Source organism: Symphalangus syndactylus, chromosome 9 (genome assembly GCF_028878055.3).
Source record: "Symphalangus syndactylus isolate Jambi chromosome 9, NHGRI_mSymSyn1-v2.1_pri, whole genome shotgun sequence".
NCBI lineage: Eukaryota > Metazoa > Chordata > Mammalia > Primates > Hylobatidae > Symphalangus > Symphalangus syndactylus.
The window spans coordinates 131,207,089-131,222,571 of NC_072431.2; the positions used below are offsets into that span (position 1 = coordinate 131,207,089).

The 15,483-nt window shown below is 36.1% G+C and overlaps 1 protein-coding gene across 21 annotated transcripts in view; it reads left to right on the forward strand.

The window, feature by feature from the left end:
• The window catches only part of PTPRD (protein tyrosine phosphatase receptor type D), a 2,314,079-nt gene that overhangs the window by 2,119,803 nt on the left and 178,793 nt on the right, over positions 1 to 15,483 (forward strand). For 11 of the 21 annotated variants that reach the window (XM_063609869.1, XM_055294266.2, XM_055294267.2 and 8 more), the window contains 4 exons: positions 2,635 to 2,779; positions 5,995 to 6,300; positions 7,205 to 7,398; positions 14,206 to 14,323. In XM_063609869.1, the coding sequence (XP_063465939.1) occupies positions 2,635 to 2,779; positions 5,995 to 6,300; positions 7,205 to 7,398; positions 14,206 to 14,323 (763 nt within the window). Of the gene's footprint in view, positions 1 to 2,634; positions 2,780 to 5,994; positions 6,301 to 7,204; positions 7,399 to 9,783; positions 9,811 to 14,205; positions 14,324 to 15,483 lie in introns of all 21 variants that reach the window. The other 10 variants (XM_055294262.2, XM_063609868.1, XM_055294264.2 and 7 more) reach the window with 3 other exon arrangements.

Sequence of the window (15,483 nt, forward strand, 5' to 3'; positions counted from 1 at the left end):
TTGGAATGTGCTTCTGACAGAGTTCCAAGTTCCATAGATGTATCAGGTTATGGAAGAGTAAATACTCAATGAGACTTGAGGACTTTCTCTTCTTCATGAAAGTATTTAAGTCACTGTGGGAATAGGTCACTAAATTAGCTCTATAGGTTAAGGAAAGTCCTTGGCTAGATGAATTTTTCCACACTGGTTTCAAAGATTCCCCATAGCAAATGTTTGTTGGCTAAAAAGTATTTGGTATGAAGGCGTGTGTATATAACATTTGAGTATACTGTGCAAATAAAATAACAGATTGTAGAAGGCGTGGCAATTGTTGATCGTCACTGAAAAGAGAAATGAAAATCAATGTAATTAACTCATTAATAGGCACTGTTCTAAGGGTTTCACCATCAATAATGCATCTAATTTTTATAGTAGCATTGGAGCTAGCCTTTCTGATTAATCGATTTCACATATAATAAAATGGAGGCATGGAAAAAAGGTTAAATAATTTGCTCAAAGTCTCGCACTAGTGGATGGCAGAGCTGGGGTTTGAGTCTAGGGAGTCGAGTTCCAGAGTCTGTGTTGTTAACGGTTAGGGGTCTACTGCTTCTTGAGTGCAGTTTGAATACATTATAGAAATCCATATTAAGATACATCTAACATTTTCAGAATGAGAATGCATAATAGTAATAAATATGTTTCTTTTTTTTATTATCGTGAAATCCAATGGGGAACATTAGGAGAAAAGGAGTTAATGGCACTATATTTGAGAACTTCACTCATATATTCATTTTATTATGCCTCTTAGCATTTTTTATCTGAAAAAAAATCTTCCCAAAGTGGAACGGTCCCTGTGTTCTAATAAAGAATATATTTTAAAAAAGTCACATACTAAATGAACTACTCTCAATTAACTTGTAGTACATAATTTTGGATGTTATAATAAATTAATATATTCTTGTAAACTTCTATTTTATTCCGTCTGTTTGAATTGAGCAGAATCTCAAAAGAATAGGTTTTAAATGCAGTGCTTTAGATTTAGCTAACAAAGCCAATATAAATCAAGCAGTCAAAAAGTTATATAGTTGAAATGCAGATATGGCTTAAAGTATTCATGGTGCAACTTGAGCTATTGGTGTTTTCTGTAAAGCGTAAATCAGCACTGAATTATTTTAAACCTTCATCACCACCACCAAACTAAAATACCTGCATACATAGACACAAACATACATATACACAAAGAGGAAAGGAGAATTGTAATGCTTAAATGTTGGCATAGCTACTGTGCTCTACAGTTGCTTATTTAGGGAATTTCTTTATTTCTTACTTGGTGGATCTAAAATTCCTGAAAACTTTTGTATTTGTAAGCCAGAACACCCTAGGGATGGTTTCTCTAGTTTTATATTTGAATTTTTCTTCTTCTTTTTTTTCTTTTGAGACAGAGTCTCACTCTGTCACCCAGATTGGAGTGCAGTGTGGCACGATCTCTGCTCACTGCAACCTCGCCTCCTGGGTTCACGCCATTCTCCTGCCTCAGCCTCCCGAGTAGCTGGGACTACAGGCGCCCGCCACCACACTCAGCTAATTTTTTGTATTTTTAGTAGAGATGGGATTTCACCATGTTAGCCAGGATAGTCTCTATCTCCTGACCTCATGATCCACCCGCCTCGGCCTCCCAAAGTGCTGGGATTACAGGCGTGAGCCACCATGCCTGGCCTTGAATTCTTCTTAACTAATTTGTTTGTGTGAATAGCAAACACTATTTGATAAAGTGTTAAGATTACACACACCATTACTAGATTATGTACTCACTTGCATTTTAAGGTTTACTGTAGACTGATGTTCAAGATTGATTACCCATAGACACTTATATTTTTGCTAAATGACAAATTTTAAGCATGGAAGGTGAGAGTTATAGCATTTGATTAACGAAATCCTATATCAAAAGTCCACAAACATTTGTGAATTTATTTTTTTTTTCTGGCTGTGGGTTCTATATTCACAAAGAAAGTAAGGTTTTCAGTTATTTTAGATCAACCTAGGGTAGCGATGTGGTTTCAGATAAATTATTCAACTTTCTTTAGTGACTAACGTGATTTTTTATCCCATCAAAACTTGGCAATTTCAAATCTCTTTTATAGCAACCTCCTGTAAATTGTATACTGGTTACTGTTGCTACTTCTGGTCATATTTTCTTTGCCTCCAATTGAGATTTCAGAAGGTCATGAGAGATGAGTAGACATCTGTTCAATTAAAATTGCACATGTTGGGCAGATTCCACTACCAGGGGCAGGTGTCAGTTTCTATTGTGATCTGTGTCACAGCAACATACACACATTTAACGGCAGAACATACTCATGGGTGTTGGCCACTCAGTCTTCGTCTTATCTGATGTATTTGGCCAACTGTGTCAACATTAAAAAGATCTCTGACTTCCCTTATTCCAGTTACCTTTATAGAAACTTGCCTTTTAAACTGATATTTTCATTATATAATTCCCTTAGTATAGCCCTAGATACTCACTATTGACTCTTTTGGTGATATTTTGATGAGATTATAATCCTGATGATAGAAATCTGATGGTCCAGACAGTATGATTAAAAAGTATTTGCACGAATCTTAATGAAGATGACCACATTCTCTTATTGCTTCCAGCAACGAATTACCATTGAGCCAGGGACGTCATATAGGCTGCAAGGACTAAAACCAAACAGCTTATACTATTTCCGTCTGGCTGCACGCTCCCCTCAAGGCCTGGGTGCTTCTACTGCAGAAATATCAGCTAGAACCATGCAGTCAAGTAGGTGTCTCTCTTTGCTTACTTTCTGCCTTTTTATTTCCTCTGGGAGATGTTGCTAGCTTTCACCTCCACCAACAAGCAAACCTGCTAATATGCTTAATAGTTAGTCTCTAGGTTAGTATGCATCACACTTCACAGGTGACTTAACTGTGACTTATTTTGGTCTCATCACTTGATCCAAATAACAGATCCCACCTTCCCACTTCCTACATTGAAAGACTTCTAAAGAAGGTAGTAGACCTCCATGGGTGAAAAGTGGGTGAAAGGAGTTAGATAAAGCCCTGTTTAATGAATTATAAGGCTTTAAAGCAAAATTCACATTGAGAACCCTGCAAAATAATCACAGGAGGGCTTGGCAAATGAAAGAGGCTGCAAAAGACAAAAAGAGCTTTATTTTTTTAAGCACACAGGCTTTAGCTTTGCAATCAAACAAGTCCGTATTTCATGTATTTGTTTATACTAAGAAAAGCTCAGCTCTGATGACTTGTTTCTTATTAACTCTGTGTGTAGTACATGTGGAAATTTGGAACATTGACAGAAAATCTGTATGTGGACAAATTTAGAAACAATGGAATAATCGCAAACATATTTGCAGTTCTAAATTGTATTTTGTTTCCTCGGGTTCAATTTCTTTTTGGAGCTGTTACCCTTAAGCATAGCTGTGTTTATCACAATGGGGGTTAATTGTGCCCAGGGCAGATTGTTTTGCATAAAGTATTATACAGGAGATTGTTTTTGATGGAAAGTTTGGTGGCTTATTATTATTAATTGCTTTTTATTAATATGTGTCTACAATTCATTCATAAGAAATACTATTTACCTTGAATTGAAGAGTTTTGTTATTTTCTTAGATTTCTTTGTGTGATTTTTTGTCTTTGCTTTTTGACATAGTGAATTATACAATAGATATCTAGAGTAGAAATACATTGAATTTTGTCAAGAAAGTGCTCTGTTGACCTCATATTTAGACCTATCAGCAAACATGAAATTTATGTTTTAAAAGATTAATTTCCTTCCATATAAATAAGCAAGTTTTCCACCATTTCATTTTCTATAGAAACTTAAAAACTTTCAGGGATTTTTGATAATAAAATTTATGTTTTTCCCTCTTAAAGTGTGATTATTCACATGAAAATGATTAGGATCTTGTTTAATCTATTAGTGATTATCATTTATTCCCATAAAATTTTCTGTCATTTAAAGGCATAAGCATGTAAATTAATGCATTCTCTGTATGTCTGCTTTGAATTCCAGGCAGGCTAATAAATAGTATTGTAGAAGATAATTTCTTAAAACCAAGCATTTAAGAGAAATGTTACATGCTTCAATATTTTATTTCCCATGGTTTACAAACCTCGGTTTTTAACATATGTGTGTGTGTGTGTATGTGTGTGTGTGTATATATATATATATATACACACACACACATACATATTGAATAGACTTTTTATAAGCACATCAAACACTTATCTATTCCTTATTTTATTAAAGTAAAATTTTCAAATGATGTTGAGTATATTCTCACAAAATAGGAGGTCTGAAGACAGCCCTAGTGAAAACCAAATCAGCTTTTTAAAAAGAATTACAAATGAGTCCTTGCTGTTACAGGAACAACTCAATTTATTATGAATAACGATAATGCATGTAAAATAGTTTTATAATTTGAGATATAAGAACCCCTAGTCAGAATCAATAAAACTGAGATTCTAGTGGTTTTGCAAATCTTATTCCAAATTTACAAGGCTGTCCTATGAGGATTTCTTTTTTGTCAATACAGAGAGCTTTTATTTTGATTGACTGTAATAATGAACACAAGGCACGTAAATTAAGAAAGACTGATAATCCCCTGAACAATTGGATGCACCTGGCACTCCATAATATTAAGACTTACAAAGTCTAGGGAAATCCCCAAAATACACATTCAAATATAAAACATAGGATTGCTTTATTCAGTCTACCATATACCTTGCTTTAAAAATTTATGTGTGTGTGTATGGATTTGTATTATCTTTGCCCACTTGTTTGTTCTTCTTTAGGAACATATATTATTAAGTTTTAAATGATGATAGTAATTGTGCTGTCTTTTATTGATTTTTAATTTTTTAAAATCATAATGTTTGGTTAATTTGATGGAAAATAATTGCTCAGAAAGTGACTAGTTTAATTTAGAATGGGCAGTAAGAAAGTATATCTTTTAACTCTAATATAAACCCTACATTGTATGAATAATTATGTACAACATGAAAGAAATTTTGCACATAAGTTATATCTTTTCCAGTTGATACTTGGGTTTTTAAAAAAACAGTTCTTTTTAATGGCTGTGTTATTGACATTTTCTAAGGGATAAATGATTATTATTGATTTTACCAAATTTTGCTGGTGGGGTCTAATTCTTCACTAGCAATGGTGTCTCAAGAAGAGTTATAATTAAAAAGCTGAAAGCTGACGTAGGGTAAGTACAAGTTACAGTCAGAATCAACAATCCTGACATTACCCTCGGGTAGGTAAATCTTGGACTCTGCATTTTCATCCTTTATTGATTCTGCATGCTCACTGTATATGGGCTACGATCAATGTTAACATTTTTTTTTTATTATTAAAACTGGTCAGGCAAACTCAGTTTTTCAGATAGAGGGAACCCTCTTATGTTTGTTGTTTATTTATTTTTAATTGGAACTGGTAGAAGGGCATTAGCAGTTATTGTAACTTGTCACCTTAAGAAGCCTTTCACAAATAAGTACTATATGTAAACCATCCTCATTCTAGAATATAGAAGTGAAAGCTTGGAAACAACATCTGTGAAGCATCATCAGACCCTCAAGTAAATACTAGCACTATTTGCAGCATTTTTGAAGCTGGGTAGTCAGTATAGTGGGGGTGGGAGATACTGAGGGATTGGTTTAGAAGAAGAATTTATATCGCAGGTAGGTAATTTTATTTGAGGCTCCATTATCTCGAGGTCTCATTTTCACATATTCCCCCCACTCATTATTTAACAATTATTTTTGGTCGTTAATTCATTTTTTTTGGTTTATTCATTTTACTAAGCCAAGGTACATAATTTGTCATTAGAATTTAAGTTTCAAAGCATTATTTTCGTTTTGTCCTTATTGTTCATTTATTTATTTTTGCCTTTTCTTTTGTTTTATCATTTTTTTTTTCAACCACTCCTGTCCTTTCACTTAAATCCTCCTTTAACTCACTACCAAAATAAGAGCCGTCAGCTCCTCCTCAAGACATTAGTTGCACCAGCCCAAGTTCCACTAGTATTTTGGTAAGTTGGCAACCTCCACCAGTGGAAAAACAGAATGGCATTATCACTGAATACTCCATCAAGTATACTGCAGTGGATGGGGAAGATGACAAGCCTCACGAGATTTTGGGAATTCCTTCGGACACTACCAAATACCTTTTGGAACAGCTGGAAAAATGGACTGAATACCGGATCACTGTGACGGCCCATACAGATGTCGGCCCTGGCCCTGAGAGCTTGTCCGTGTTGATTCGAACCAATGAAGATGGTATGTTGCCTCCGCTACGTCAGTTTGCACCCTTCTGACACAGTCTTGGTCTGCTGTCTTTCAATAGGCTAACAGTAATCTTTTTTCTCTGCTCATCTTTTTACTCAGCATTGCTGTTACTTTAGTATTTTTGCCAAAGACTTGTCTTTGCTACAGCCTGGCCTTTTTTTCTTTTTTTTTCTTTTTCTTTTTTTCCAATCTCAATGCAGTGATTTGCTTCTCTTTAAAAAAACTGTTGGCTCCTATGGTCTTGCAATCCAGCCCGTCTCTGTACCTCCATCTAAAGTCTTCTGTGTTTTTCTTGGCTTTTTGTAGTCACTTCTTTTACATTTTGAAGTTAACTTTTCAAAACTACCTTCTTATCTTTTTGTTGCCTTTTTGTCTTACGTATTTCAGAGACATTGATGCTCGACATTGAATTTTTGGCATCTTTTGTATGGAATACCTTTGATATGAGAAAAAAAGAGAAGATAATCCATATAATCAAGAATCTTTTTATTCTGCCGTTTAAAAAGAAACCTTTAAAAAACACACAACAATCAACAGCCAGTTTTTGTTATTATTTCAATGCTATACCTCTTTGTGCTTTAATGCTTTGATCCTCAAAGCATCTTCCTTGGCTTTTGTACATTTTTTACATGTTTTTCTATTTCTCTGATACTCTTTTTTTCTTCCATTTTTTTTTTTTTTTTTTGCATCGGTCATGTTTTTTGATCTTTTCTTAAAAGGTAGAGCAGATTGGTTAAGCATTTTCATTGGTTGAAAATGTTTGTATTCTTCAAAGGAAACATAGTGGGTTTACCCATTTTTTGAAAGAGAAACCTAAGTAAAGAAAATGCAGAAAATGCTCTGATTGGGTGGGACAAGTGCCTATAATTTCTTTTATCCAATGATGTTGTTCCAGTTCCTAGTGGTCCTCCTCGCAAAGTCGAGGTAGAGGCTGTCAACTCAACATCTGTTAAAGTCTCATGGCGCTCACCCGTGCCCAATAAACAGCATGGCCAGATAAGAGGATACCAGGTGCATTATGTGAGGATGGAAAATGGTGAGCCCAAGGGCCAGCCCATGCTGAAAGATGTTATGCTGGCTGATGCACAGGTAAGCCTCTGAAATTATGTACCTCTGTTTTTATATAATAAGTTTATCTTAGTTCATATCTTGAAATTGGTCTTATTTTAGTTTTTCGACATTTAAAAAATCCTATACAAAATTCTAGTTTTCATTTCACATTGATGTATATTGATCTTTTCAGTCAGAGTTACTGTCAAGTGAGGAAGGGAATTGTAATGAAATGACACTCAAGTCTGATTAAAAACATGTTACTTTTTCCTTAAAATACAGATATTCAACGCTTTACAACCATATTTGAGTTTGCCTTTCTGACTTCAAAAAATGATTGACTTAGTTGAGTCAAAGGGAAGATTTCTAAACTGCAATTTTGCTGATGGAATCTACTTTCTTCTGTGCTAAAACAACTTGGAACTTAGTTGTTCTAATTTCTAAATGTATGTCTTCTTCCACTGAAGAATAGACATTTTTATTCAGGGGCAGGTACTCAGTATTATGTTTAGTACTTCTTCATCAAGTTACATATTTGATGAAACTCATTGTTTCATGTCCCAGCGAATGAAGATCGTTACAATGGTATTAAAAATTAAATCAGAATTTCCTAGAGAATAAGTGGGAACTTTATGTTGAACCAAGGTTTAAAAAAATGTACTAAAAATGAATAGTTGAGTATGTGAGAAATTGTATTGATCTTAGGGCAGTGGTTTGCAACTGTGGCATCATAACCTGGTTTTATAATTAGTTGTTTAAAACAGAGCATTGAAAATTTTTCAAAATTTTTCATAAATTACAGGTGATTCAAAGATAGTCCCATAATAAATTCACTTGGGTTTTACATATTTTCCTGAAAGGAAGATGAAGATTTCAGCTTGTAACTACCATGCTGAAAATTGTACATGACTCATATACTGGCTTACCTTTGCTGTGTCAAATGGTGATGAGATGTCATGGGGATAGGATATGATGATCATTGGAATACTTTCATTATCCAAGAAATTAGTGATTTGGCAGGGAAAAGGATGGAGTTTGTAAAAAAAATTGTAATTTATTTCAAATGAAAATGCGTTTCTTTGTGTGAAAGTTGGAAAGTTTATGAAGCAAGTTGAAAACTGCGGCACCAGATTGCCCTGGTTCTACGTTTTTGTCTGTAAAGGCGGATGGATCCCCTGGTCAAGAGATCGAGACCATCCTGCTCAACATGGTGAAACCCCATCTCTACTAAAAATACAAAAATTAACCGGGCGTGGCGGCACATGCCTGTGTAGTCCCAGCTACTGGGGAGGCTGAGGCAGGAGAATTGCTTGATCCCGAGAGGTGGAGTTTGCAGTGAGCCAAGATCGCACCACTGCACTCCAGCCTGGCAACAGAGCAAGACTCCGTCTCAAAAAAAATAAAAATAAAAAAATAAAAGAGCAATAAATATCCCTGTGCCTCTAAGGAAAGTACTTACCCCCAAAGTCTTAACACAAGTCAACTCTCAAAAGTCTTTATGTTTTCTTCAGTTTTGAAACATTCTAAGTAAAGGGATCTGGATTCATGGCTCACTTATCTACCCCAAGGCCACTTCTGTGAATGCAGTAGAGCTTTGTAATACCCCTTCAACACTGGAAAGGGGCCATTGACTTGATTTGTATAAATAATTATTATGTAGTGCCTATAAAAAGAAAGTTATGATAGTATAAAATTAAAGCCATCATTGCTATGTTTTATCTCGTAAGTCTACAATTATGGAAAAGAAAACAATATGACCAGTGTGCTTTGATGTTCTCCTTTGTTTCTTAGACATTTTACAGAACTGTAATTACAGAACTGTAATTCTGTCCCTATTTCCATTGTAAAATATGGTAGTTAACGAAATTATATAATATCAAATGCATTAAATGTCAACTCTGTCTTTTTTTTCTCTTCTTCTTTGGCTTTTCTTTATTAATTGCTGTTTTTCCTTGTGTATTTCCTTCCTTTCCCATCTCATTTACTTTCCTTGACTCTTCACTGAAATATCATTACATCTCACAGGACTTCATTGAAGCCATAAGTGTTAAATATAATGAAATATATTAATCTAAATAGTGACTTTTAATTATGTAACTTAAGATAGAAGTCAAAATAAATATGAGTAGGATATGATTAGAAACATTAGCTTTTTCTGTGCCTCATTGCTATGTTTCAGTGAACCATACATTTAAAGAATATTAGCTGGTTTTAGTGATAACAGTAACAAAGGATATTTAATTTCACTTCCCAATCAGGTGGAAGTGGCAGCAAATCACACATTCTTTGGAATTTTATTGTACACACTGCTTTGTTTATTTTTTTGATTTTTTTAATCTAAGAAGGACAACACTGCCTGTATAAGGCTTTAAATTCCTTTTCTTTTTGTTTTGTTTTCCTCCCAACCTTCTTATTCTCAATCAGTGGGAATTTGATGATACTACTGAACATGTGAGTAATTTGTGACTGTTTTGTCAAAAGCAGACTATATATGCTTGTTTTCTCTGACATCCTTTCACATATTTGTGATCTGTCATCACAGTTTGCTTGGATGCATGAACTAACAAATTATTTTTAAGTTATCTTCACTATGTGGTGCACTTTTTATTTTGATTTTTGATTTGTGAAATCAGCATGGTGCTATTGACTGCATAAGAAATGTCATGGGCTTGTGATATTTGCTTTGGTGGCTGCTACTAACTCTGCCTTGTGACAGTCAGAGGAGGCATGCTTTAAAATACACGGGTTTTGTCCAATCTTTGGCTTCTCTGTGCCACATTGGAAGAGGAATTGTCTTGGACCGCACATAAAATACACTAACATTAATGACAGCTGATGAGCTAAAACAGAAAAAAATCTCATAATGTTTTAAGAAAGTTTACAAGTTTGTGTTGGGCTGCATGTTGGGTAAGCTTGCTTTAAATGGAGGCATTGCAGACTGGAGATGTCAGATTGTTTGGTGTAGGCTGCTCATAAATCCTACTCCAGGATCACATATCCAGTGGAAAACAGGATATAGATCTGGCACTGATTACCCAGAAGTGGCTGTTCTTCACTTTAGCCATACATATTTGAATGGTGAATGGATTATGCCAAGAAGTAGAAAGTATCTCGCTGAGGGAGGAATGTTTTTAAAATATTTGAATGAAAGCTCTGTGTTATTTATTGGAGGCACTGTTATGTATATGCCACTGTAAGGGACACATGATGTGACACCTGCCTTTCTAGTGTTTACATTCTAAGTGGCTAGAGAAGAGTAAAGTTCTGAAAAGTTTCATAAAATGCAGCAAAATGGCCGGGCGCGGTGGCTCACGCTTGTAATCCCAGCACTTTGGGAGGCCGAGGCGGGCGGATCATGAGGTCAGGAGATCGAGACCACGGTGAAACCCCGTCTCTACTAAAAAATACAAAAAATTAGCCGGGTGCGGTGGCGGGCGCCTGTAGTCCCAGCTACTCGGAGGCTGAGGCAGGAGAATGGCGTGAACCCGGGAGGCGGAGCTTGCAGTGAGCCGAGATCGCGCCACTGCACTCTAGCCTGGGCGACAGAGCGAGACTCTGTCTCAAAAAAAAAAAAAAAAAAAAAAAAAAATGCAGCAAAATATATGGCCTAGTGGACCATGCATTAGTAAATTAGTGGACAGTGTCAATAAAAGCTATGAATTCAGAGACAGTGGTCCAAGATAGTAAAAGAAGTCCTGAAGGTTAGTTGAGAATTTAAGTGATGACTAAAGACTGAATAACTGAAAAAGTGTGTGTGTGTGTGTGTGTTTCTGTGTGTGTGTGTGTGTGTTGGGGAGTTGGAGGTGGAACATATATATTTTTTACAGTTGAGCACAGCAAAACCAGTCATTGAGACAGTTGAGCATGTGGTATAGTCACGTGACAATGAGCCTGACAATTTGATATACATGAGGGCTTCATGTAAGTAACTCAGTGGTAAATAGAGCTAAGAGGTAAACTGTAATATAATACTGGGAAAACCAGAAGAGTCAAGCTTAAAGGCCGGCAGGAAGGTTTTCTTCCATTCACTGAATGAATATTTACTGCCAATGCACATGGCTCTTGTTGGGAATCTTCTAACCGTGTCCAAGGTATCAGTTCTCATGGCATGGCCAGTGCAGCAGCGTTTTTTTACCATAAACTTCTTTGACTGTAACTCCCAGTAAGAAATACATTATTATATGTCATGATTCAATGCACACATATGTTTAACTAAAATAAAATTTTTATAGAATCTTACTTTAAATGTATAATAAACACTAACATTAAGTATTCAAGTTTACTGCATTTCATTTTCTGTTTGTTTGTTTTAAATTCTGGTCATGACTGACTAAACTGATTTCACAACCTACTAAATCGGTCATTACCTGCACTTTAAAATCCAGTGACTTAGTGGATAGATTAGAGAGTAAAAAGGTGGCAGATAGAAAAGCAGGTAAAAAGAGTTATTTTGCTAATTTAGTTATGAAGTGATAAAAATGCAACAGAGTTGAGGGAGTAGAAATGAAAAAGTGATAGGATCAGTAAAAGAAAGAATTGGCAAAAACTTGCTAAGAACTGAGGAAGAGACAGAGGTCAAAGATAGCTCATAAGTTTTGCAGATGTGTTACCATTCATTAAAATACGGAAGTAAGGAGGGGGAATCCACTTCCAGGAATGATTTTTAAGCTTTAGTTCATTTGAACTTGAAGTAACACTGGGTAGTCACAGGAAAATATCTAGCAGATATTTACAATGTATATGCCACTAGAGCTCAGATTGGAAGTCACAGCTGGAAATAAATCAGGAATATGGGCAGAAATAATTATTTAAGGTTTAGAAATGAATGCAATTTTTTTTTAAGATTAGAGAAACAGTAGACCAGTGACTGTGACAGAACCTCAGGTATGCTAACTTTTAACAGTCAGGGACAAGAAGCAAAGTGGAGACAGGACAGGAGGAAACAAAGAGAATGAGGAATTATGGCCGTAATATCAGGCACATCAACTCACAGAGCATACTGAAACAACCAAGGAAGGAAGTGTACCCACCACTTAAAGAAAGAAAATGTAATCCAAGAAAGGATATGATCGTGACAGATGGAGGTGTGTCCAGCTGAGATTATACCACTGCAGAGGACTTGACGCATTTCAAATTGCGTTACGTCTGTTATTCTCTAACAACCTGGGCAAGAGAATGGTTATGTGTGGTTAACTCCAATTTCATGATAAGAAACATATAAGTCTCAGAGTGCATAATTTCTTGCTACAAAAATTTGGTGATGGAAGCAAGACTTGCTGCTTTTTCCAGTTAGCCATGCCTACTTTTCAGCAGTACTCCGGTGGCATGCGAGGGGAACCTTGGAAACAATAATGTTGGCATTTCCTCATCATACTTTTTGGGATAGCCAGTGTGTCTGCTGTCATTTAAAATACTGCTCTTGGGTAGTTTACTTGGTTTTTCTATCCTCTGGAACGTTAGGGAAACCATTCCAAGGTCCTGGAAATACAACATTTCTCCCAAATAGTCCATTTATCTGGCAGAATAAAATTTCCAGGGACTCTTCAGGATGATATCTGAACTTCTTGAATTTCCACAATGAGATATTCCTACTCTTTTGAGAAAGCATGTTCTCAGAAGCTGTCATATTTGGGATCAGCTTCAACAATTGAGCTCTATGGTATCTGTTACAGCCTCGCTAAAAAAAACCTACTGTATTTCACACAATATAATTCATTCACTCGTCACTCACATTGTCTTTGGATTTGGAAGACAATGACATTGTGCATTTTCCTAAATTTATCCATATTCAATTTGAAAGCACAGCTGTGCCAAAAATCTGAAAGGGTTTTTATATTGCTGTGTGTGTGTGTGTGTGTCTGTGTGCGCGCACGCGCATGTGTACATGCAGCTCTGGTATTTGTTCTTAAAATATTAGAATAAGTTAATAGCCACAATCTCTAAAGAATCCCATAACCTTCAGTTTAAAGGAATAAATCAAAGACCATTTCGTCTTATAGCCACCACAGCTTTGGGCCCTGACTAAGAGAAAACTAAGAATTTTGGTAAATATTATGTGATATTTAACAATTTTTAGAAAGTCAAAATAAACTGAACACATACTAGTGATGTGGTAGGACTAAAGTCCTGTTGTATTATTTGCTTTTATGGCTGCTTTTTAATGTGTGTGAAAATTCTCCTCAGTGGATAATGATTTCTGCTCATAGCCTATACAAATAACCAATAAAAATGATAGTACAATCAATTAATAAGAGAGTCCTAAGAAAATTCTCTCTCAGGGTATCTAGGTCCAACAACAACCATTTGGTAAAATTCTTCTATAGTGATAAAACAGACTATGCTGGCATCAGCCCCATCCGCAGTCTGTGGGTTACAATGGATATGTGTGGAGAGCTGTTGGCATAAAATAATCACTCTTTAATGGAATGCTTCCTATAAGCCAGGCATAGTTCTATGAGTTTACCTGATATAACTCATATAATCCTATGGGGTCCTATTATAATTCCAACATTCAAATGGGAAATGGAGGCACAGATAAGTAAACATACTTGGTCTGCCCAAGCTAGTAAGGACATGCAAGTTTAAGAATTCAGGAAGTCTGGCTCCAGATTTCATGTCTTTGGCTAATACCCTAAGATCTACCTCCCAAGATGCCTGAAGACGCCCCTTCGATATCAGCATGAAAACAGATCTCCATAGCATGAGGTCAGGCATGAAATTTCCAGGGCTTAGCATGGCTGCTAAGGATGTGCGAGCATTTGCAGAATGAAGGCAGACGGCCTTGTTTTTCCCCCAGGGCATTAGTAGCATGTTTTGAATCAGTGACATTCTATTTTGTCATTTCAGGACATGATCATTTCTGGGCTCCAGCCTGAAACTTCCTACTCCCTTACTGTCACAGCCTACACAACCAAAGGAGATGGTGCTCGCAGCAAGCCCAAACTGGTGTCCACCACTGGGGCAGGTAATCATGTCTGTGCGTGTATGTGCCTTGAACAGTAATACTAACTTTCTAAATGGTATAGGTAGCTTCTAGCAGTTTTTTATTATAGTAAAATCAGAGGAAATAAATGGACTATGGTCAACTTTTGTGTTTTTAGTTCAGGGGTAAAAAAAAAAAAAATAGATCAGGGAAAAAATAGTCCAAGTGCATAATTTGTCCAAACTATTCAATCAGTCATTCAACAAGTATTTTTTTATTTTTTGAGCACCTTCTGTGTGTCAGGCACTGTTACCAGCACTGGGGATGAAGCAATCAACAAAGAAGAACAAGAATCTGCACTCATGAAATTTACTTTCTGAATAGGACTAGATAATTAACAGGTGACAAAACAAGTATATAATAAAATGTCAGAAAGTGGTAAGATGAAAAGCAAAAGTATATAGCAATTAAGGATCAGGCAGCCTCTAGGGGCTGAGAAGTTTTCGTAGAGGAAGGATTATTTAAGTTGAGATGCAAATGACGTGAAGGATCAAGTCCCATGAAGATCTGGAGGGAAGGGATCTGGGCAGGGAAGTCAAGCAACAATTTCAACTTCCCTGGACAACAAATCCCCTTAGAAGAGCTGCCATCTTGACCTGGGTTCCTGACTTACAGTTCTACCTTTTGTCATTTTGTCTTCCTCAGCCCCTGCTGTGGGGATTCTAAAGAAGCCAAACTGAACAAAAGATAGAAAACAAAAAAGAAAAAGAAGAAAAGCAACAAGGCTAAATAGTATAAAATTACTCCCTTCTAAAGAATAAGGTTTCTTCAGTGCTTTTTAGGGTGACTTTGGTCAGCCACAGTAGGAAAAGCCAGCATGAAGGAAGATCTGGCATTGCAGAATGAGTAAATTAAGAGATAATTGCAGAAAGATTCTCTTCCAATCCTCATTTATAGCAATCTCCCGTGAACATGTAAACCATGATTTGATTTACTCCGCCCGAATCACTTCTCAAATAACTTTTTAGGAACATACCTCTATGTAAAGGCATAAAGTAAAGAACAGCTGTGATGTTGAGTGCCCTCCTGGGTGCCATGCTCACTGCCAGCTTTGTCTAAATGTCATAAGATTTGCCTCGCTCTCATCCTGCCACCTGGAATTGCCTCAAACAGCAGGATTACAGATGGCAAATCTCCTTCAA